Source organism: Branchiostoma belcheri, unplaced genomic scaffold (genome assembly GCF_001625305.1).
Source record: "Branchiostoma belcheri isolate BF01 breed outbred unplaced genomic scaffold, Haploidv18h27 scaffold8, whole genome shotgun sequence".
NCBI lineage: Eukaryota > Metazoa > Chordata > Leptocardii > Amphioxiformes > Branchiostomatidae > Branchiostoma > Branchiostoma belcheri.
In genome coordinates, this window is record NW_017804464.1 from 4,142,686 (window position 1) to 4,166,570 (window position 23,885).

Consider the following 23,885-nt stretch of genomic DNA (forward strand, 5'->3'; position numbering starts at 1 on the left):
CAAGGGAGTCCGGCCGTGGGGAGGTAGTTTCTTGCCCGGTCAGTCAAACCTACAAGGCGGCCAAACTCCCCTGGCAAATATTCTCCTGTATATATAGCCAGCGTAGTTATACTGGTAGAGACTACACTTGAAGCCAGATGGCGAGAATTCGGCAGTTTGAATCAATCTTTCAATGCCGATATTATTCAAGATTTTCATTATTTTAAACGTCGTTGTTTTACACATTTTCTTGCGCAATAAGTCTACCTGGGTTCATAATGACATTTGTGACTAAAAGATCAACGTCATTGCAACGCAAAAAAAGGTGTTGGAAGGTCCCGAACGAAAACCACTGTTTGTTTACATTCTTTGTAGGAGCCTCCTAAAAATACAGCGGGCCTGGTGCAACTTATTCTCGCGCTGCACTGAGTTGCCGGGAAAGCTAAATAGCGGCGTTTATATGATGAAAGTTATTAAAAATGACAACACAATCTAGATGAGAAAATTTCAATTATTTATATTTACAGTTTTGGCGCAAAAATCTTACAAAAATATCGCTTTAAACATGCAATGATAGACCAATCACTTCTACATTTTCTTTTCCATTCGTGCATTTTACTGTCATGTTTTTCAGACGCCAATGTTAAATTGACAAAGTTTTATGGCACGTACTATTATTGAACTTGTTTTTCCCAGTAGAATCACCCACTTATCATGAAAATGTAGCTGAACATACTTAACAACGCTTAATGTTCTGACAACTTGTAATATGTTGTGATGTTACAAATGTGTGTTATTTTCCACTAATGAAAACCATTCACCACGCAGTCACGCGATCGTTGCTTACAATCACACCAGAACGCCCACTCAAACGTAGATTCAGTGTTATCATCACAGGCTAATTATCGTTACGCGTAGGTCCAGGGTTTCTGGTCGATTACAATGACGCAACTCTCAAACGTTATCGAGGGAAGATTCAACCAGTCAGATAACGCCAACTCATTTCGTTTGGGTTTTCTGCTTTCTGTTGGTGCTGATAGGAGTTCTGTCAGTCATTCAAATCAGTCAAACCGGTGCAATGGCCCAGTGGGTAAAGTGCTCGCCTTGCATTCGTGGTCGAGTTCGATCCCCGGCCGAGTCATACTGTTTTTATCTATTGTGTAATCACTCGACCACTGTTTCTTGTTATTCAGTTTGAAGCTGCGTAATTCAGCCTTTTTCTTTGTATTAGTAGGCTGCAATGTGTTTTTTTACGTAAATTTGTGAAGAAACCATTTATACATACCAAAGACTTTGAAATTGTACATACTGATTTCTCTGCTTACTACTCAGCATTTGGAAACTACTCAGCATGTACCACTAACAGTGGACTAGCCCTCTGCTGTAGTGATTGCACTGCTGTGTGGCTATTGAAAACGGAGATGGGCGCCGCCCTATGCGTCACTTGATTCGGGAAGACTCTTTAAGTCATTTTTAAGTCATACTTTAACTTTAAGTCATTCAAGGTGGGAGGCCGTATCTTCACGGCAGTGTTGTTAAACCCTAAACCACCTCTGTGTGGTGTTCTATGTAGTGTGTCAGCATTCCATGATTCATCCCGGTAACGCCGTGGTCTTTATCTCGCGTATCATCCAATTTATCTCGGCGGGCCAGGTCAGACACCTTGACCGCCAAACGTCTTGACCTGTTCGCTGAATACAAACACGCCTGTATGGAGCTTTCCTCGTGGAAGGCATGTGACAAGTGTATTCTTTTTTAATAAGGCCAATGCAAGTTAAGTTTATGGATGACATCCTCCACAGATAAATTCCAACTCTAATGCGATAGAGCGAAAAAAAAACAAGGCGGGTGAAAAAACAAGATTCCTACATTTTCAAATTATAACCTTGTTAAACAAGAAATGATACCTATATACTGTGCTAAGTTTACTGCCAACTATTACAACATCCATTTGTTATTGAAACAACTGAAAAATAAAGTTTTCAATCATTGCACAAATGGTTTTGATTCCGTGAATATGACATAATAGGAATGAAATACATCACTACATCAAAGTAAAAGACAAAACAATAAATCCGAGCCTTTTCTTTTCTCCTCTCTTCATAGTTATCTGCCATCCACGTTCCAGCATGGCAACAGACATCTTTGCCCATTTTCGGCATGTTGACCACTGTCAGACGGCAACAAAATTTCTTGTTTTTTTTCCTCCAAAATCAGGCGAAAGTTAATGTCATCCATAGAATTACCTACTGTGGCCTAAATGAGTGACTCCTTAGGTTTTATTCTCCTGGTCACTGGGCTGAAACGTACCTTCCTGGTTTTCCATCAGAACATAAAAAGAATACACACAAAAAGATATTCAGTAGAAGGTACTTTACTTTGTATTAGAACCTTTCGTCTCATCTGACTCATCACCATTGAATACCACAGAAAAGTTTACCATATCACGTAAAACCGACCAGTTCAATAGTTTTTATTGTACCTCACGTGACTTTTATTACCTCACCTTTCACTAAACCAAGACTTTCTCTAACACGATGAATGTATTTCTGGACAGGTTTATAGCGACTGTGGGGGAGGGAGCCAGACAAATTCTCTATACGTGATGAATTGGCCATTACAAGGGATAATCAAATGCATGCTTTCTTAACGATCTACGTTTTGTGTTCGCTGACAGGCCCGAAGACTTTAGCAGGAAATCAATCAATACGTTAACAAATCATGCCGGTGCTGTTTATGTATGTACCGGCTGTTTGTAGACTTGGTTATAACTATACAGTAGTGTTAGCTAGATTCGAACGCGAGAGTTTGGGGCAATCATTTGATACTCAAACATTTTACACAAAAGAAGCAACATCGTAAACTAGAAATAGCTGAAAATGGGTTGTACAACTTGTACTATTCTGATGAATTCTTTAACGATATATATACTTACACGTACCTGTTAAGTACACCTATTGCATTATTAAACATCCATTAATCTGTGTGATTACTACACCATGTTTCTGCTCGTTTAAGCCTTTATGGGGCAAGGTGATGAAACGTACCTATTCATTTGAATCGGGTATTTGCATCGGCATCGTCAAAACCAGAAATTATAAAATAAAACTAGACTAAGTATACACTGACTTGAAGTTATCATCACCATTGACCGACATAGTCCCACTGTCTTTGCTAACTCATTTATAGACCTTCTGTCCACTGCTCAGCGGAACTGAAGCTGCAATCGTGGAAGGTGCCAGGCAACATCATATGACTACCTCGCGAAAGCTATGAGGTACATTCTCGAAGACTGTAATGACGTATTTTTATGTCGTAATTCATCTATTTATGCTAACTGGTAAAATCACTGGTTCGCCATTACAAGCCTTTTATTTAGAAAATCAATCATACGCACTTTCTGCCGTTGCCGGCCCTCTCTTTAGCACTAAACACATACCCTCAGAAATTTGTTGTAAAAATGTTAGCTCAAAACTTCAAAACGGCAACACCCCAACCGCAGGATGTTTCTATTGCTTTGAGAAGGTTAACCTAGTGTGCCCTTCTTACACATTGAGGGTCAATTCTTTTGCCTTAAAGTTCATTGCTCTTTCGGGTCGGTCTGCAAGATGCAGTATCTGGTTGAAACTGGACGATAACCACACGCGGAGCCCACGCAGCAGGAAATAACTAAAATGAATCAGGATTTTCCAGGCTTGGGCGCGGCTCTCTTTGCTTTAGGTATCGACTTGCGTGATTGGTGGGGAGCTATCGCCTGCACACCGCATCAAATAAGTGTTCGGGCAGGCGCTGGAGAGGATCCAATCCGCCCACGTCACGTCACGCGTCCGGCGCGCAGGGGAGGTGCCATCTGGCAGCGGGACCTGAACAACACCACACCGGGCTGCTTTCTCTCACAGGACGGTGGGACTGTAACGGGACTGCGCGTCTTCTCGGCAATTATAAGGTGAGGAGACTCAATTTTCCTGGATAATTTAGAATCTTTCGTATGTTTCTTGCTTTCATGGTGTAGAGTGAAAATAAGGTTTGTGCAATTGTGGATTTTGAAGCAATGCTTTTTAAAATGTCGCATCATGTCTGTAAAACGACGGGTGGCAATTATAAGGTGAGGAGACTTAATTTCTTTCGATAATGTAGAATCTTTTGTATGTTCCTTCCTTTTGTTGTGTAGAGTGAAACAATGTGTGTACAATTGGGGTGGGGGGTGGGGGTTGAAGCACAGTTGGCTTTTTTTTAAATGTCGCCCCATATATGCCAAACGACAGGTCAAGACAGTCGCATAAAATCTGGAAGCAAACCGCTATGCATGGCCATAAAATTCGTCTGACGGACAGAAACATTTTCGTACTTCTTTTTTTTAGTTTGTTCCTTTCCTTCATACGAAAAGCCGTGAGCTTGAAAATGTGTGCATCGGAGATAACCACGATGTCATACATGCAATATCCTTCAAACGATTTTGCTTTTTCTAGTTCTCGGTGACAATTAATTTCAGCATGAAAATTTACACTTCATCCATAATTTTTCACTCTCTTCAACATTACATCCAACTTTTTGGATGTAATGTTTTGGATGAAAATTGCCGACATAAGTTACAAGTAGTGAGCTACAAAGCAACCATTCCTTCTATAGTATAGCCTCCGTAGCAGGCTTATAGAACTGGGGGTTTGGTGGTCTTCGGCTGTTTTCTGATTATCCCAGTTAAAAAAACGGAGGAAATTCAACCAGGCCGGTTGTCTATACGCAATCAGAAAATAGCACATGAAAGCTCTCAAAGACCCTGAAGACCCCCCAAACCCCCAGTTTTTGCAATGCTATGGAGTCTATCCTATAGTAGGCGTTGGCTTTACCTGCCCTAGATAGTAAGACGAATCCCCGGTCTATGTTAAGCAGTGTCTGGCTGCGTTAAAAGACCATTTCATTCCCGATATACATACCAGACAGTTTTCATTACACGCCTTTCAGTCGGACAAAGACTTTATTACTAAGAGGGAGATGACCATTTGCATCTCAAGTAGCTGGGTTTGACTAGCCTCCACTCAGGCTCTAGCTACGGGCAACATTCGCAGATGTTCTGATAACATGGTAGCAATGAAAAAAACAGTAACAGGCCAAAATAGGGAATGTTAAATAATGATAGCGAAAGAAACATTCTTTTCTATTATGTGTTCCGTAAATTTTCCCATTTTAAGCATTTGAATGGTATAGAGAAATTTATGTTCCTTAATTAAAGTCTTCGATAAACCAGCTCTAACTAAACATACAGCCAACTACATTTATGCGATTACCAAGAGGAAGTCGAAAATACATGTGTATTCTAGACGTTTATATTTACATTTATATACTTTGTTAACATGTGACCTTAGCCCAGTGGGGCAAAATATACAATAAAGGTCTTCATTCATTAAATGCGGTCGCAGGTAGGGCATGCTATGGAGGCCAGGTGGTGACCACAGCCTGCGTTCTCATACACCTCATCTCAGGCACTATTGTACCAGGATAACATTTGGACCATTAGTAGAGAGAGCCCAAAATCAAATAATCCCAGTATTCTATGGAATTACCATATATAAACATTACTGTAGATTGAATAAGCCATCATCGACTTTCTGATAGGCTAATATATTTATAGATTGCTCCTATTCCAAATACCACAGGAGTAACCTAATTCTTCTCGGCTTTCGGTATTTTCATTATTCAAAATTTAACCCTGTACTTCTACCCTATAATATAGGCTGAAGTCCAGTAGAAGATAGCTAATACTAATAAAAAAAGATCAAGTCAGCGCTTCAGATTTTAAGGAAAACAGGTGTTTTCAGAATATTTTCTGGTTTGCTCTGCTCCTATGACATCAACTGTAAAATTATGTTAGCCACACAGAACTACATAACAGAAACAAAACGCGTTTAGCTATATGTGTCCTGTTTTGCTTTCTTTCCTTCTGGGATGGGAGTTTTGATTCACGCTTCTAGCTAGGTCTCTTATGAATCCACACTTTGTTCAAAGGTTTTGCAAAATACCTTTATTTTTCATTGTAAAAGTGACTGCGAGAAGACAAATTGTGCCTAACTTGAGTTCGCAGTCACTTTGTGCCCTTTCATTTGTATTCATTACTGTTTTCTGAATAAAGAAGTATAAATTTTCTGGTAATGTACGATGTTTGTGTGTCAAGTAAACATAGCATGTTTGACTGTTATTTTCTCCATTTTTACTGCAAATTTTAGTCGACAAACCCAGAAGCAGAACATTCAAGTGAATATTTCATAATGCATGTTGTTTGAAGGTGGTCCTGTCTGTCCTTTCTTCAATGTTATTGCATGACGCCATGCATCTCATCGTTTACTTCGCCTATGTGCGAGTTAATCAATTGTAGTAATGAGGTGGAAAATGTAGACTTCCCACCGTGAAATGAGGAAGGCCGTATTTACAACTAGCCTCAAAGCAGTCTAAGCACGTGTTTTTTTCTGCCATTTTTAAGGGCATCCAGTGTATAATTCTTAGGGCTTGGAAACCAGATTTTTCAAAGTCAATATTCTATTCACTTATCTACATACTGAGTTGAAATAATGAACACTGTCCCAATGTATATCGACAAAAATAGAGATAAAATGTCCAAAATTCTGACGGAAAATGGTTACTGGAAGAACTTGGATTGATTTTAGGGTACCACCCTGAAAATAAAGGACTTTATCTTGGGGCTTGTTTCTGCAGTTTTAAATGCCTAAGGTATGAAATACTGATTCAAATGTGCTAATGTGGGATAGTACCGTGGAATAAAAATTAAACACACACACACACAAATTTTACCCTCCCATTATATTTAAGAGTCTCTAGACCTTGGAGCGTCCTAGGCCGAGATCTGCTCTATTAATTCGAGAGGTTGTCAAGCCAAGGTTACGCATACCTAAGTGTTTGTGCAATCTGGAGTGGGAAATTTTGAAAGGCAGGCTGTTAGAGGAAAGAAGCTTTTTGATACTTGAGTCGTACGGTGACGTTTGTCAGATCATGGAGGTAAAAAACCTGTTTTTTTGCTCCATGGTCAAATTTAGTCTTGAGATTTCTTTTTCTTCTATTAGCATTAGATGTGGGATGGTGGAAACCTTCTGTAGACTGTGTTAACCTGATACAAGTCTGTGATTAGTTTTGTAATGCTGGGGTCACATTTCCATGCCGGGGCCCGGCCGGGCTGTTTCGATTAACGAAACATCAACAATTTTCATTAAGAATATACGTAAATAGTTCCATTGTTGATATTTTTCAACCTTTCTGTGCTTTTTTGTCTTTTATACCATATTTTTCGTTCCAAATGACAGCCCGGCCGGGCCCCGGTTTGGAAATGTGACCTAAGCATTAGATACTAGTATATCCCTCTATCTCACCTCTGACTATTCTCTGTCCTTGTACTTTGATGAATATGGAGCTCACACTGTTAAATGCAGATTTCAAGAGAGGCCCGATGGGGGAGGCGTGTGGAAGTGCTTTTAATTGTTCCGCATAAAACACGTTACTTTAAGTGCCTTTTGGTTTGTGCCTTGTACTTTGAGTACAAAATTATTAGTGCAGTCTACTTAATAAAATTCCTATTAACCCAAATAACACATTTTAACGAGAATCCCTTATTACTTGACTACTGCCATTTCATGCGCCATATTTTAGCATATTTTGATATTCATCCCTCGTACTTTATGTTCAATCTGCACTCCCCATATATTATTTTTGAATGGATTTTGAGAGCCTCTTTATGCATATTCTCTCTAGTGCTTTCGGGAGCGGCAAACTGTACTCTTGAGCGGGCCAACTTCCCTGGCATGTTATCTCTCTATTTGGCCAATTTCTACTCTTTCCAGCCGCTTTCCAAAACCTGGTACAGGCTACAGTTTGACTAGATTGTTGTAGTCTCCATCATTTATATATATAACAAATGAAATAAATAAAGAATATAATAGGAATTTGCATATCAATGTTACAAAACAAAAGTAACGGTTACTCTGTGGCCAGAATTTCCTGGTTATACAAACGCTTAAACGAGGCGACGGAAGGTGCTGTTTTCAAAGTAGATTGGAGAGCATTCCAAAGAGCTGCACCAGTACTGGACAAGGATTTGTTTTTGTACTGCAGATTAGCCTTAGGCATGCAGTTGTAATCGCCCTCTAACCGTTGTGTTGTTATGTGTCTGTCCGCAGACATGTGGAGTACAGGCGGACAGGTGCTGTCCTTGGTGCTGACGGCTGTTGCTGTCATACTGGTACCGTCAGCTGACTGCAGCGCTCCACGTAAGTACCGCACCAGTTCGGACCAGTTTTACACTTACATACTTAGGCCACAGCAAACAATTTTTATGGATGACATCAGCGCGCCGTCTGATTTTGAAAAAAAAGAAAACAAGAAATTTTATTGCTCTCTGGTAGTGGTCAACATGCCGAAAATGGGCAAAGATGTCTGTTGCCATGCCGGAACGTGGATGACAGATAAATATATAGAGTGGAGACAAAACAATACTCCAATTTGTTTTGTATTGTACTTTGATGCAGTGATATATTACATTTCTTTTATATATGATGTTCCCATTGAAATTTAAAAATGTAGGAATTTTTTTTTGCCCGCCTTATTTTTTTCACCCTATTGCATTAATTTTGGATGTCATCCATGAAATTTACTACTCTTCAAGCCGATTTTTTGTTTTTGTTTTGCGTGTTTTAAGGCGTTTATCGGGGTTCCTTTTTTTTCACTGAAAAATTACAGAGCAAAAAAGAAGCCCCGATAAAAAAAGCCTACAAACACGCTAAAAGTAACCCAACACCAAAACCTCTGCTTGGAGAGTAAAAATTTACTTGCTGTGGTCTTAGTGAACCTTTTTGTATATGTATCAATCTGTGTTTATGCTCTGTGATCTCAAAGCTAATACGATTAAGAGCAGTAAGCTTTACAAACAATGGCTTCTCGTTTTGACAGTCTAAAATTCGTCTTAATTTTGTAGATAAGGAAAATTGTAATTTCATATCCACCAGGAGCGGTTAGAAGCTATCACCTCTGGGCATATATTACACCGTCTGGTTGGCTTATCGGAGATATTTCCGTAATCTTGTTTTCACACGCACGCATTTTATATTATAACTTATTGGAGCGGGGTAAGGTATGCATATTGCAAATTCATCATCCCTTTGTATTTACGCATCAAGCCGTGGGCTTCCTGTCGAAAACTGACACCTATTTGTAATACTTGAATCGCATTTTCCTGCTATATGGTTCATAAAGTATGAGATCATTTTACGAATTGACATATCCCTAACGCACCCAGTTGGCGCCACAGAAGTTTGTTCTCGAAATGTAAAAGTTGCCGTACCGTTACTTAACGATTTACTTCACAAACAGATAATGCACACAGGCAATAAGTAATAAATAAGTGGTCAATGCCATCCGAAACATTAATAATACACAATTCACATTACGAGGACAAGGTCAGAAAAGCAGTACAAGCAAAGTAGTATATGTTGGTTTACCACTTGCTAAAACAACTCGCAAAGGACGGTACCAAATCAGCAATATAAACTAGGTGCCTATAACTTCCGTATAAACATTTTGGGGTAAGAGTTCGTGCTGTGAAATTGTTGTTTAGATGTTACACTGTGTTCTCTCATTCAATTTGTGTTCTAACATTTGTCGTCCCTTAGTATATTTCAAATCCGGGCATCTTGTGTTTTTCGGTCCTTTTTTTTTCGCGCTCTCGCATTAGAATTAGAGTCTCCAGAGGACGGCATCCATAAAAAAATTACTTGGTGTGGCCTAACCAAAATATTGTTGGCTCCTAGGGCGGTCAGTTCTGTGACAACCTGCTTGAAAATTCTTCGGCTTGAAAATCATACGACGACGAATATTATCGCACCGTATTCAAGTCCAAGTTCCTATCAGACTGTCCTGTTATCATTTTCTCCAGTAATTAGCAATACCCCTTCCCTCCCCAGCGCCAGAGATCCAGGATGAGGTGAATAAGTGCATGCTGACGCTCGGACTTCACAAGGTCATCCCACATATCAGCTCCGTCAAGATGGCCATGGACTTCTGCATGGCTAAAGTGGCCCGGGCTCAGTCGGACGGCTTCCAGAGAACAGTCAAGGTAGCCGGACTTCTTAAACTATTTAAACAAGTGCTTTTAAAAAAAAGCTGACCTTGGCGCCTAGAATGGGCGAAAACTATAGCAGTGTTTGCCCAAAATAATTGGCAGCAAACCAAGCAACAAAAAAGGATTTCTCCAGTTATTGAAGTAATGTCACCCCATGTAGGTATCATTTGAGAAAGAATACCTCCATGGTCGGCAAACTGGTCTCCTTTAATGGACCAACTCCCCTGGTATGTTATCTGTCAATTTGACCAGTTCCTACTCTTTTCAGCCGCCTCTGAAGGCTGATAGAGGCTATCTATTAGCCATAAGGCCACATAACTGTTTTCGAAGCAGGTGCGTTAGACCGAGGTGTTAGATTCAACAATGCAGTAAAAGATTTATTTCATGGCTGCTCTATAAATAAAGCAAAATCAATTTTTATTACTGCTATTTATATAAGGACTGCAAAACATCACAGAAGCCTATAAAAATAAACCATGTATTTCACCGAGTATAATTTGCTCGTAATCGATCATTCGTATTTGTTGATGATGTCTGTATTCGTTGAGCTGCAGGTATGTTTTGGTAGAAAAGATACAGGAAACATAACATTTTTTCTAGGCGTTACCTCCCTAACGATCACGTGCTAAACGCGTGCACCTGCTAACGATCACGTGCTCAGCGCGTGCACCTGCCAAATTACAGCCAATCACAGCCTGTCTCCCACCTCGCTGCCGCGGGGCTCAACCCGAGAGATCCCAATTTATTTTCCCCGTCGACCCTTTCAAACTCTAATTTTCCTAACCGTGTGTTAGATCACCTTGCGAGGCCGCTGTCATTATCTGATATAGAGTTCAAGATCATTGCCGGCGGAACGTTAATTAAAGGGGGATCACTCGGGGTCGAATCACCGCTTTGCTACCACGGAGACTGTCGGCCCGTCTCAGTCCTGTATTGATTGATTAATGTAATTACTGTACACGGCACCACGAGGGTGGGCTCACATCATAAGTGGGCAATTTCCTGTCGGACTGAATGTCGTTTACAGGAAGACTTGGACGCTAATGGCCATTTCATTCATCAAAGTAAAATGTTTGGGGTGTATGGCACCAGTTGGGTCCTGGATGAGTAATCTACCTTGAACTTTTTCATTTTGGAAACTGAAAAAAATACCAGTCTTGGTTAAATGAGGTGCAATCCAGGGCCGCTTCTAGGGCGTTGTGCAAATAGAACACGTGACTCAATGAGTAGTGGATCAAACAGTTTATGTCGCCCCCCGTCTCTGTCAAGAGTTGGTTCTTGCGTGTTTTCTTTTACCATATCTCAAGATATTTAATCTCTGTACGATGCTTAACTATGATTAATTCATTCCAACACAAAGGGTACACAAGGATGAAATTTTCAACGATTATTGTCGCCTTCATCAGAATAATTAATTTCTTTTTTTTTTCAGAATTCCTACCAGTCTCCGTCGTCCTACTCTCAGCAGCAGTCGCCCTACTCCAACTCCCAGCAGTCATCCTTCCCTCAGCAGTCCTCACAGGCGGCGTACATGACTAACGCCATCAGCCCGGTACGTCATGTTTATAACATAGATCATTAGCAATGCACACATGGGCATTCTTATCATTTTCACTCTATAAACATCCAAATGGGCATTCTTATCATTTTCACTCAAACATTCGAGCTTCGCGATATCTTTGTGGGGTCGTGTGGCATAACGACAGAGCATTCGACTCAGAACCAAGGGGTCCCGGGTTCGAATCCTGCGATGTCACCAACCTTGTGCCCTTGTTTCCTCACTTCGCTCAGGTGAAAATGAGAAGGAAAGGAAAACCAAACCAATCCCATTCAGGAATACATCATAACGTTCACCTTTAAATATATTTGTCTCTCCGGCAATAGAAGTAGCGTTTTTTTAACTTGTGAGCGTATCAAAACAGTTTGCCATGTGTTCATGAAATTCAAGAAGGATTGCGTTTTCATTTCGATCCAAAATTGGGTATATAACAAGGTCTTTAAACATGCCAATGGGCACATACCTGATGAAATATGCCTCATACTTGGTGATTTTCATGATCAATTCAGTCAGTAGCATGTAGGTACACACTCAACCCTGCACTAACAACCATGTTTGTCCTCTCCTCTCGAACCCTTGCCTTGCTTATATTCTTTCTCCAACCCTTTGAAATTCCAAAATTTACACCTTCTCCCAGTAGAGGTGACAAGATCAGTTGGCAGAGTACTAGCTTCTCTTTGAAATGGAAAAAAAACGCTTCACAAACTGCAGTAACAATCATTCTGACACAGAAGTGGTGATAAGAAAGTCTCGCCTTTGAAGCGCTATGAATACATAGTCTTACATTACAAGTGCCAACAAAAAATTCAATTTACTTACATAACTGTTTATACCGCAGTCTGCCACACGAAGTTCTACATGAAGCGCCATATCGCAAAATATCATATTTGTGCTGAATACCCAATATACCTACTTATCAATCATGCTCATATATCGTACATAATTAAGTGCTTTCTTCCTTTTGTTCCTGTTAAACTGATGTTATGCACAGTTCGATTCATGCTCCCGATTTAAGCGAAGAAAGATGGTCTGTCACATTGTGCACGTAAATTAAACATCCCCGCACTTTTGTAGTCATCGTTGGGAATCCATATAAAGTTCCCAGGCCGATAATTCGTGAGCCAGTCTTTGTCAGTTGGATTAGTAGAGAATTTAGTTACCAATCAATCTTAGTAAAATGTTGAACTTTAATCCAACACAAAGATTACACAGAGATAAAATTTTCAACGACCACAGTCGCTTTCATCAGGATAATTAATGACCAATCACTTCACAACGTAGTCTCGCGAGAGTTACGGTTACAGACACGTGACCTAGCGAAAATACGTTTTGAAGTGATTGGTCATTAATTGTCCTGATGAAGGCGACAGTGGTCGTTGCAAAATTGATCTCTGTGTAATTCTTGTGTTGGAATAAATTTCAACATTTTACTATGATTACTACCAAGACAAATGATTTTTTTCATGATGAACAATCTTGTTTGTTTTTCTTTCCCCGCACATAAGTTCTAAGGAAGAAAAACTGAGCCGTTCTTTATTTGTTTCTACACGTAGTACGTTGATTCAGGAGCAGCTAACAAACAGTTTGATCCAAAGACGTATGATGGCGTCATAGAGGAATGTTCGGAGAAGAGCTTCTTAGCGGGGAAGTGCGTTGAAATGACGGACTGGCTGGTGAATATGGTTACCACAGTCGCTGTAAGACAAAACTTTTGTTGCTCCCCGCTCTTCTATTCACGAGTTTCCCATCCCCAGAATGCATTGAACAGGGGTCTAAACCTCATTTGTATAGGACAGGAAGGTATCGGAATGATCCTGTTGACGCTAAAGCGCTTGTTTTTCAGTGTGTTTTGAGGTGTTGGGACATTTTATGCTCAACATTAATTAAATTACTATGGGTCGAATCTGACAACAAATAGATAACGTTGAGCATAAAATGCCCCAACACCTCAAAACACACTGAAAAACAAGCTGTTTAACGTCAACAGGATCATTCCGATGCCTTTCTGTCCTATGCAAATGAGGTTTAGACCCCTGTTTTCGCAATGCATTCTGGGGATGGGAAACTCGTGAATACTGCACCCGCTTATTTATCTAACCAGCACATCGCACTTTACTGTTCACGTTTTTGTTTAATTATATTAATCACATTGTTTTATTCCTGGGCTTCCTCCTATCCTGCCAGAAATATTACTATCTTTTGAAGGAACGAGAGCTTGCTTGTTCTTTTTCCTGCCTAACCACGTTCCCCATATGCTCAACCGAATTCATAAACATTTCGTACCGCGTTTCAAGACATACATGTAAAATTGTACTCGGCTGGGAGGTTCGGCAAATACCAGTGATTTTAAAGATGGATTTTCTGGTTCTAGAATTCGAAGATTTGAAGAATAAGAAAGGTTAAATTTGTACAACTCTCTAGTGTCACTGACGAAAGGTACTGGATGCTACCTGAAACGTCTGACCGTTTCCAAAATCATATCCAGTTGCTTGAGAAACTGTTTTTTGGGGGGGCGTATCTTATTACCTGGATGTCTAACCGTCATCGATGTAGAAGGTTTACTTCGTCCATCCGTATAACTAAGGTCTGTTATTTAAGAAAGTCCTAACCCAAAAGAAAGCCTTGCTGACCCAGGAATGTCCGAGTGAAAACAGTGTGACGGTTTTTGCTGTTTTGTTGCTCCCCGCATGGCTTTTTCCGTGGCTGAGCTCGAGCTTGCATCGTCACAGCTTTACTGCACTAGCGGCCCAGTCCTGCGTCTCCTGCCGTATCTTTATTTTGCTATCACCAGACCTGAATGTGGTGAAATGTTGTTTGGTGTTCAAAGTTTCAAATTAGCCTCTAACTCACAATATTCTGGTTTTAGAAAACAGGCGCAAAGGCCTCGAAAAAAGGCGCCTTTGTCGAAAACAAGACACAACTGTACAATCCATATGGAAAGTTGCTCTCCAAACAGAGGTTTTGGGTTATTTTTGGCGTGTTTTTAGTTTTTTTTTATCGTGCTTTCTTTTTTGCACTGTTTTTTTACACTGGTTGGCGTAAAAAAACTTGCAAAAAGAAAGCACGATAAAAAAAAACTAAAAACACGCCAAATAAGTCAAAACCCAAACCTCTGCTTGGAGAGTAATAGAAAATTAAAGTCTTGGAAGATTTAAAAAATGTGTCGAAGGAATATCAAACCCAAAATATATTTTACTACTTTTCCAAATGAACAAATCATTCGTTTATAAGTCTCACCACAACACATATATTTCGTCACTAGTACGGTCTGGTAGGGATGTAATGTTCATGTTTGTAAGTACGTGTCTTTGGAGTTTGTTTGTTGGCTGCTTCTGTTTGTCTTGTACTGTACATCACTGAGTAACACGACGAAGAGTAAGAAACAACATAACCATGAATGAATGAACGAATGATGTTTTTGTTTTCTAAACCACACATGGTTACATTCTGATTGTGTGTCAATGTACTCACAAACGACTACATGGTATTGTCTAATACGTCGATTCTGTAGATGTTGACAGATTGAGATCGTTTAGTTCACCGGTAGTTGGACAAATTTAAAACGCATCATTTAACGTAAATTATCACATCTCTGAGGTTAGGATAATGAAGATGCATCACCCAAATGTATAACAGAGAGGACCCTTGTGAATACGGACAACTTTCGACACTGGACTACTCATCCAGTTCCAAAAGACGCTTGAAAATAGAATTGAGAATTCTTATGTCAGCATCCTGCAAATTCATTGTTATGTTTCTTGCACTGATTGAGCTGACTTCGCCAAAAGACTTTCCATGCAATCACAACTAAACCTACAACCCTTATCCAACGTCTTGATCTCTGCTATCAGTCTTGTTTCTTGGTCTTCGTTACGTTGCCGGCAGTCTTGTACATCATCTTGAGGATGTCTTTGTGCGGAATGATTTTAGATTACTTTCTGTGTTGTGCCTGTTTTCTCCCCGTTGAAGCCCCAGCCTCCACCGCCGCCACCCCCGCCGAAGTGCGTTGCTGACTTCTCTCACTGCGGCTACTGCGAGTGTAACTGCTGCAGCGGGAAGTGCGAGCTCAGCTGGCTGTAAGTCATTTCTTTATTGCACAATTGTACAGGGTACAAAGTATGGCATCTACTTGTACATATTAACTTAACACCAAGTTCAGGGCTCGAAATTCATTTTGGGAATAGGTGCACTGGTGTAACCCAACCGAAAAAATGGGAGCACAAAAACATTTTTGGGTGCACCATGTAAAATATAAATGATATATAATCAAAATATAATGTTATGAAATATTATATATAAAATACAATACATTATATCTAAAATGTATAAATAAAATACGTAGAATGTCAGCAAAAATGTGTTTTATTTAATTATGTTTCATTTCTAAAGAAAAGTACTACAACGATGATTTCGTTATTTTTCTGACACTTAGATGTTAGAATAAACTGCGTACTACTAAATATCTTAACATACGTAAACCTTCGAGAATATTTGGGTGCACCGGTGCACTCACAGAAGAAAATTGAGCAAACAGCTCTAAATTTGGGAGCACTAAGGTACACCCAGTATTTTAAACCCTGCACTTTCATAACACATTGATAACCTTCGCTATATATATATATAGAAAACGTTTCTAAAAACCCCCACACTGCGCCATGAAAATTATATCTCCATGCACAAAAGTAACGCACTTTACGGCACCTTCATTTAGGTTCCCTGGAGATTTTTTCCAGGCTTTAAAACTTTTCCCGAGTAATACCATACATTTGGAGCACTTTCTCACTCTCATTGGCGCTTCAACCCATTTCCTTTAGGCTACAGCAGGTAAATTTTATGGATGACATCCTCCGCAGACTCCAAATCTAGTGCGATAGGCTAGGGTGAAAAAACAAGGCGGGCCACAAAAAATCAAGATTCCTACATTTTCAAATTGTGACATTATAAACCTTGTTAAACAAGAAATGTTACCTATATTGTGCTTAGTTTACTGCCAAATATTACAACATCCATTTGTGACTGAAAAATAAAAGTTTTCAATCATTGACATTGTAAATGTGGTTTTGATTCAGTAAGCATCACATATAAAAGGAATGAAATGCATCACTGCATAAAGGTAAAATACAAAACAATAAATCAGAGTCTTGTTTTAAATTTTGTCTCCTCTCTTCATATTTATCTGCCATCCACGTTCATGGCAACAGACATCTTTGCCCATTTTCGGCATGTTGACCACTGTCAGAGGGCAACAAAATTTCTTGTCTTTTTTTTTTCAAAATCAGGCGAAAACGAATACGCGCGCTGACGTCATCCATAAAAACTACTTGCTGTGGCCTCACTCTCCTTTCCATCAAGCACTGATGATTTCAGCGTAGCGCATTTGTAAAACGCTTTTGACTCCGAGTATTCTCCTACCAAGGACACGCGGCCTATCCTGGTAATTACAGCAAAGAAAGCCGCCATTGATCTCGGCGTCAGCACGCCGTAAGCAGACGACCCTTGCTGAAACCCAAGACCATTTTTTCGCCATTCCCTTTTCGATTTCCGCCTCCTTATATTCAGCTCGTGCAGGTTTATGTAGGTGTTTGTTAATCCCGGTCGATAGTTGACTATTGTGCGGGGGATGGGAGAACGTCCTTGCGTCGATGGGTCCAGCTGATCCCGGTGGAGAGAAAGACGGACATATCCTCAGACCATGAGTCATCTTAGCCTCTACCAGGCCTCTCTCCTGGCATGTAATATCTCTATTTGGACGATTTCTACTCTTCCCAGCCGCCTCCCGAAGCCTGGTAGAGGCTAGAGTCATCCGTAGCCTCCTTCGCAGACTTCTGAGGTAGCGCCGTTAATTTTTTCGGGGAGCAACGCGAGTTATGCCGCGGAGGGACGGTTTTGCCGCCGAGGGACTTTACCACCGAAACCGTTTCTCCCTGGGAAAGTCCCTCGGCGGCAAAACCGCCCCTCCGCGGCATAACTCCGGTCCTCCCCGACAAAAAATTAACGCCGCCGCCTCAGAAGTCTGCGAAGGAGGCTAGGACCATGAGTCATCAATGGGAGGGCAAGGGGAGGCTGACCATGTCCATCTGATCATTTGTTCTATTTCTCAGCAAGTTCCTTTGACATTTATTACACTTGCTCTTAATGCCTATGTCACAATTCCCACACGGGGCCCGACCGGGCAGCTTTTGGGAACGAAAAATACGATATAAAAGACAACAAAACAGAAAAGTTCTTAATAACAATCATGGGCACTATTTCTGTACATTCTTGATGTGAATTGTTAATTTTTCGTTCTTAAAAACAGCCCGGACGGGACTCCAGTTTGGAAAAGTGACCTTAGCTTTAGAAAACCAGAAAATACAAAGCTGGGGATCAAACTCACAAATGCAAGGCGAGCACTCTATCCATTGCACCGGTTCCTAGGAACCTTGCCCTAATTAGCCAACAGCCTAAAACCGCGTACTTAATGCCTTTGAATGATCATACTTAACTTGTCATCGCAGAACCGTGCGCGTTTAATCCCAGTCTTACTGCCGCACAGTCATGCACTTAATCCTTAGTCCAACAGTTTGGTGAATTTTATGACATCGTAGTGGTCAGTGAGAGATGTTATGGGCTGACTGGAAACAAGAACATCCTTTGTTCTACTGAGAAGACATCGCCAGTCTTCCAACGGTCGGATCGATCTCAATTACAGCCGAAAGACCCGCAAATGTGGTCCCGAAACAGCCATAAAACTGTAATCCGTTATTTCCTTGGACAGCAAACGTCGATAGTCCGGCCTACTGAACATCACAATCGATAGTATGGGCAAAATCAACGAGTCGTTGTCTCAAACTGTCTACCTCTTGAGTGTATTGTGCGTATTTACAGTCCCTGCGGACAATTTCTTCTTATTGAAACTCCAAATACTCATATGGCTCCAATGTAGGCGGGTACTTAGCCTGGTATCCAAACTATCGTGGTTGGGGCAGGCTGTCTTCGGGGCTCTAATAGTTTTCCCCCCGACCAGCTCATGCAACAGACCGCACGTCAGGGGTTCATTCGTGTAAAACCTACCGGGGATCCTAGCTAAGTCTGGCGGGGAAGAGCTCATGCAGCCCCGAAGAAAACTTGCAACCACGATAGACTGGACAGCAGGCTAGCGGTACTGAACCCAAGTCCATAGGCATAAAACACTGAACCGGAGCCTACATCTGCTTGAATATTCACCTTGGTTATCAAACCGACTTCTCACCGGAATAAAAGCTTGGTTCTGCTCTGATTCCATCTTCTGTTGTTGTGGATAGGTCATCTGTTAATTAATACTTAATTAGGCGTGCGTTTTATTAATCAATTACCTTCAAAAATTGGGGTTACGACAATTGTGATGTGGGACGTTCCTCACTGATTCACTGTCGTGAAGAATTCTAAATGTCCAAGGAATGGAAGAGTCATTGGGGAAAATTTAGGTCATCCGTAGTCTTTACGCAGGCTCATACGGTGCATGCAATAAGCAGGGCTCGCAAATTCATTTTTGGTAACGCCCCAGGGGCGGAACCGTTGGTATAGCACTGTGAGTGAGTTGAAAATATTCTTTAAAAATCCACAAGTGTATTCCCTAGGGAGTTGCTTTTTTTTGGTGATAACTTGTTGGGAATAGTTGCACTGGTGCATCCAACCTAAAAAAATGGGGTGCACAAAACGTTTTCTGGGTGCACCATATAGAATAAGATAAGTAGAATGACTAGAATGTCAGCGAAAACTAATCATGTTTTATTTCTAAAGAAAAGTACTACTGTGACACTTAGATGTCACATATGCAGTATACTATTATACAATAAACTTTCATTTCTTGTCCCTATAGCCAGCGTAGTTAGTCGGGTAGAGACTATACATAGCAGGGGGCTATTTCACTGGTAATGGCATGTGATCAACGTCCATACATGTTACTTATTTCTATGCCTGTTGTTCATATGTTTGTAGGCTTTGGGAGGCAAGTGTGTGCGTCCCTGAGAACAAGTGTACCTACAGCCGCGTCACAAAATGTGTCAACCAGAAGAAGATCAGCCACTAGTACCAGGTGACCAGAACGGCGAGAACACACAGGGACCTGGATAGGCAATACCCCACCATTTCCCTCTGCCACCTAGCGGGCTCTGTTGGTACTACACTCCAATGCACGACACAACGTCCATGCATAGCATCGCATCTACTTACTCCAGTCGAAAATAGTTAATAACTGTATAATTCAATTGTGGGACATGGCTTTTGCGAAACCTACTGTGACATGCCTTCCTGTATACGAATGTATATTTATAGAAACTATATGTATGTAAATGTATGTATATGTATTATCAAATTATCAAAATCACTGTTTTGACTCTAAAACGAACATACAAGTAATTTGAACCATTACAGCGTCGATGCTGTCTTTATGTTCATGCTGTATTCTTTGGCAATACAATAGTATAAATGTGAACTGATAAGGTGATGATGCACCATTGTTGATATTTATTGGGAATGATGATGACATTGTTGTAATATCGAAATACTCCTCATTGTAATAAGGGAAAAACATACTGCAAGCAAATGTTGGGGTGGCAGATCGTTAGAGTTCGAATCCATTCTTGCGTTGAACGCAATACCTGTTTGTGTACATCTGTTTGTAGTGTGTAGTACATGACCGGGCACTTCACAAATGTCCATCGTATGTGGCCAAAGTCGTAAACATTTATTTCCTGCCATAGAAAACCCGTACGTAATAAAGATGTTCTATAACACACACACCATTGCCTTCGTCGTATTCAGTGCTCCAATAAATTAAAACACACCCTCGTTCACAGCATGTTATTTCTGTGGTCCTGAACAGGTTTTACACTGGAATAAAAATCCCTCGAGGCTCAATGAAAAGAAGAACCACTAGTAGTAAGTACAAATTCGTGACCCTAGCATGTCTGGATCATGAGATATCAAAACCGGACGTTCTGCTGCGGTACCATGACAAGCCGCCAGGTGGCCCAAAATCTATATAGCTAATCATTTTGAGGTCTCATCAAGACCTACCCACCTACCAAGTATCAGGACAATCCATCAAGGCCTTCTCAAGTGCGTGTTTACAAACACACACACACAGACACACACACAGACACACACACACACACACACACACACACACACACACACACACACACACACACACACACACACACACACACACACACACACACACACACACACACACACACACACACACACGAACTCCTCTGAAAATATAACCTTCTTGGCGAAGGTAATGATTCTACAGTTAGACAGAGAAATTCCTGTTTACTCCACACGTATCCAGACAGCTGCCTAATCAATCTCCCGTCGTCAAAAACCTACCGGGGAACCGAGCTGAGTCCTGCGGGGAAGAGCTTCAACAGCCCCGAAGAAAACCCGCCCCCACCACGGTAGACTGCATACCAGGCTACCAGCTGCCGTGACGTCGGGGATGATTGGTTTCCACACAGGCAGCAGTCAGAGGTGCCACGAGCGGCACAGCGGACCGGAAAATTAAAAGAGCCGAACTCTGGGGTGAGTAATGCGCCTTGGGGGGCCGGCTTTGACGTAGGGATATCACGGGTAGGGATTAGGCCACGTCGATTTAATTATATGGATGACATCGTCTGGGAACCCCAAAACTGATGCGCGCGTGCGAATAAAAAAAAGTTTTGCAAAAAAAGTTGCGTTTATTATTAAATCTACGTGGTCATGATGGTTGAAGAAATGAGTATAGTTTGGCGAATTATCTACTCTTCAAATTCGTTTCTTTACAGTTTAGTCTTTTTTGTTTGATTTTGGCATTCTACGGCATTGGTATCGTTTTTAAATATTTTTTTGCAACTTTGCAAATATTTGCTCATTTAGCAACCGTTGGTACGATTTACAGTATGGTTGAAAACTTTTTTTTTTGGAAACGGCCGAAAATTTATGCGCGCACGGATGTCATCCATATAATCAAATCAACATGGCCTTATTTAACTACATGTATTAAAGGCATCCAAAGCAATTTCAGGGCAGCAAAACCGGATTTTCAGAGTCAATTTTCTTTTAATATAGTAAGTTGAATCAATCCTATCTCATAGCATACTGATATCTATGAAGCAAAAATGCGATGTCACTGACGGTGTTTGCTTTGTATCGTACTAGGCTGGTTCTTGGTATCTATACGCTGTACCCAAACAAGAAAGCTTTAAAAAAAGCGACATTGTGCGGCGACATTGTCGTCCCCGGCAAAAAATAACGAGACGCCTCACGTAGCTTGTTTTGAGGCTATGCAAACGCTTCAAGTATGAAATGATGACAAAAATGCGCTAAGTAATACAACCATTGGTCTTTATCCTCCCAAGGAGTTTTATCTCCCTTTTAATGCAATTGAGCTGCACTTGACTGTAACACGGTGTTAATTTAGCGCCACCCAGTGAAGAGTGAAGGTACTGCAATCTGGGAACGACCAGTTTCAGTAATTATGTCTAGCGGAAAACGAGAAAGATTAAGGTGGAAAGCGGCAATCTCCAACTACACCAGTCATTACTAGTAGACATGAGATGACTAAATATCTCTTTCTTTGTTCTATCTTTACCCAGTTTGTCTAAAAGTGGATTATTCTAAATGCAATACTATGCTCGTTTGTTGCAGATATAAGAAATCAATCTCCTGTCGAATTTCGGTGCCATGAGCTCTTTAACGCAATCATTTCACCAGCCAATAAGATTGCCCGGTTGCGTATGCATATTACTTCATTAGACCGTTTGCAACATGTGTCAAACAGGTGAAACCCCGTGATGATGGATGGAACCATGGCTCACGTCGAAATAGGGGGATCGAAATAGTCATGGCCTCTTAAAAACAAAGAAATTAAATGCAGCTTTGTGACTTAACACGTCTTACATGTGTTGCCAGGAAGATAAATACTAGGACACCAGTCAGAACTTTATTTGCATCATCTTTTGGGCAGTTACATGAAATTTCTTTCCAGGTGTGACCTCCGGATTTACCTGTAGAAACGAATGGAGCAGTCCAGAGCCGGGCTTTATTCTCGTGTGCACTATTTGTCTGGCATAACAGTCTTCATGTCAGAGAAGGTAAGTGTGTATGATTTTCTAGCGCGGTGCACCCCTCCCCCCAATAACTATCTTCTCAGTTAAGACGGCGGGCTGACAATTGCCTTACCAAAGAGAAGATGCGTGCGTTGTATAATTGTAATTCGTGCGTTATATGTAGAAGTAACTAGTGCGTTTTCTTGTATTCTTGTAGTATGTGCGCTGACGTTAATTGTATCGTGCGATGTATACTTGTAATTCATGCGTGTTATAGAGTGTAATTCGTGCGCTGACGTTGTATAGAGTAAGAGTAATTCGGAATTCTCTTTGAGGCGACGGCGCTAGAAAAAAAGCTTGCGGCGCGGAAAACATTGTTTCTTGACTTGTTGTATGAATATGTCATGTACCATGCCACGTCAAAATCCATGGAATTCCCAAGAATCTTGGGAATTGGATGGCTGACTGTACGTGTAAGGAATGCGTGAATGGTTCGCGACATTCGTTACTGTATTACACGTTAGACTTATTTTAGCGGTGGCATTTCACGTGGTTGCTTTTGTGATTTAGATTTAGTGACAGAATCTAAGGGGCATCTCGCGACGTTGTGCGTGGTATAAATGTAAACGTTGTATAGTTATTAAGCGCTTTTGAAATTTATTTGCGAATATCATTGAGATTTTAAATACGATGCCCACGTGCAGCGCGGTTACAACACAAAAATATCACACAGCAACAATGTGTCGTTCTTTTGTAGTGGTGTCGTTCTTTTGCAAACACTCGCACACACTTACACAAACACTTCTACCGTGGCCGACAAGTACAAAATTTTACACCATAACTTTTGATGTTTTACACCGCAACTTTTGGTGTTTTACACTGCAACTTTTGGTGTTTTACACTGCAACTTTTGCTGTGTTTTACACTGCAACTTTTGCTGTGTTTTACACTGCAACTTTTGCTGTGTTTTACACTGCAACTTTTGCTGTGTTTTACACTGCAACTTTTGCTGTTTTACACTGCAACTTTTGCTGTGTTTTACACTGCAACTTTTGCTGTGTGGAAAACTCACACCCCTCCCCTTTTACAAAGAATTGTCCCTCAATAAGGTCAAAGGTGACAAAGATGGCGGCGGCCTGAGAGTAAGATTTCTCCTTTTTGGTGAATCTATTTACAA

At 40.8% G+C, this 23,885-nt stretch overlaps 1 protein-coding gene across 2 annotated transcripts; it reads left to right on the forward strand.

Annotated features, from left to right (window-relative positions):
• The first annotated feature begins 3,645 nt into the window (after positions 1-3,645).
• On the forward strand, positions 3,646-20,414 carry LOC109486166. Of its 2 annotated transcripts, XM_019789872.1 has the most exons (7): positions 3,646-3,925; positions 8,160-8,249; positions 9,939-10,090; positions 11,529-11,648; positions 13,208-13,351; positions 15,624-15,730; positions 19,614-20,414. In XM_019789872.1, the coding sequence occupies exons 2-7, from the start codon at positions 8,162-8,164 to the stop codon at positions 19,702-19,704; spliced, it is 702 nt and encodes a 233-aa protein (XP_019645431.1). In that variant the 5' UTR covers positions 3,646-3,925; positions 8,160-8,161; the 3' UTR covers positions 19,705-20,414. The 2 variants fall into 2 exon arrangements, with proteins under 2 accessions (XP_019645431.1, XP_019645432.1); XM_019789873.1 differs by lacking the exon at positions 13,208-13,351 and having other exon boundaries at positions 3,655-3,925.
• Positions 20,415-23,885: the final 3,471 nt, after the last annotated feature.

What these genes read in the sequence shown, in the direction of transcription:
- LOC109486166 (XM_019789872.1), top strand. Translation starts at nt 8,162, where the DNA reads ATGTGGAGTACAGGCGGACAGGTGCTGTCCTTGGTGCTGACGGCTGTT. An exon ending in GCTTCCAGAGAACAGTCAAG is followed by an intron (nt 10,091 to 11,528) that starts GTAGCCGGACTT and finishes TTTTTTTTTCAG; the next exon opens with AATTCCTACCAGTCTCCGTC. An exon ending in ATATGGTTACCACAGTCGCT is followed by an intron (nt 13,352 to 15,623) that starts GTAAGACAAAAC and finishes TCCCCGTTGAAG; the next exon opens with CCCCAGCCTCCACCGCCGCC.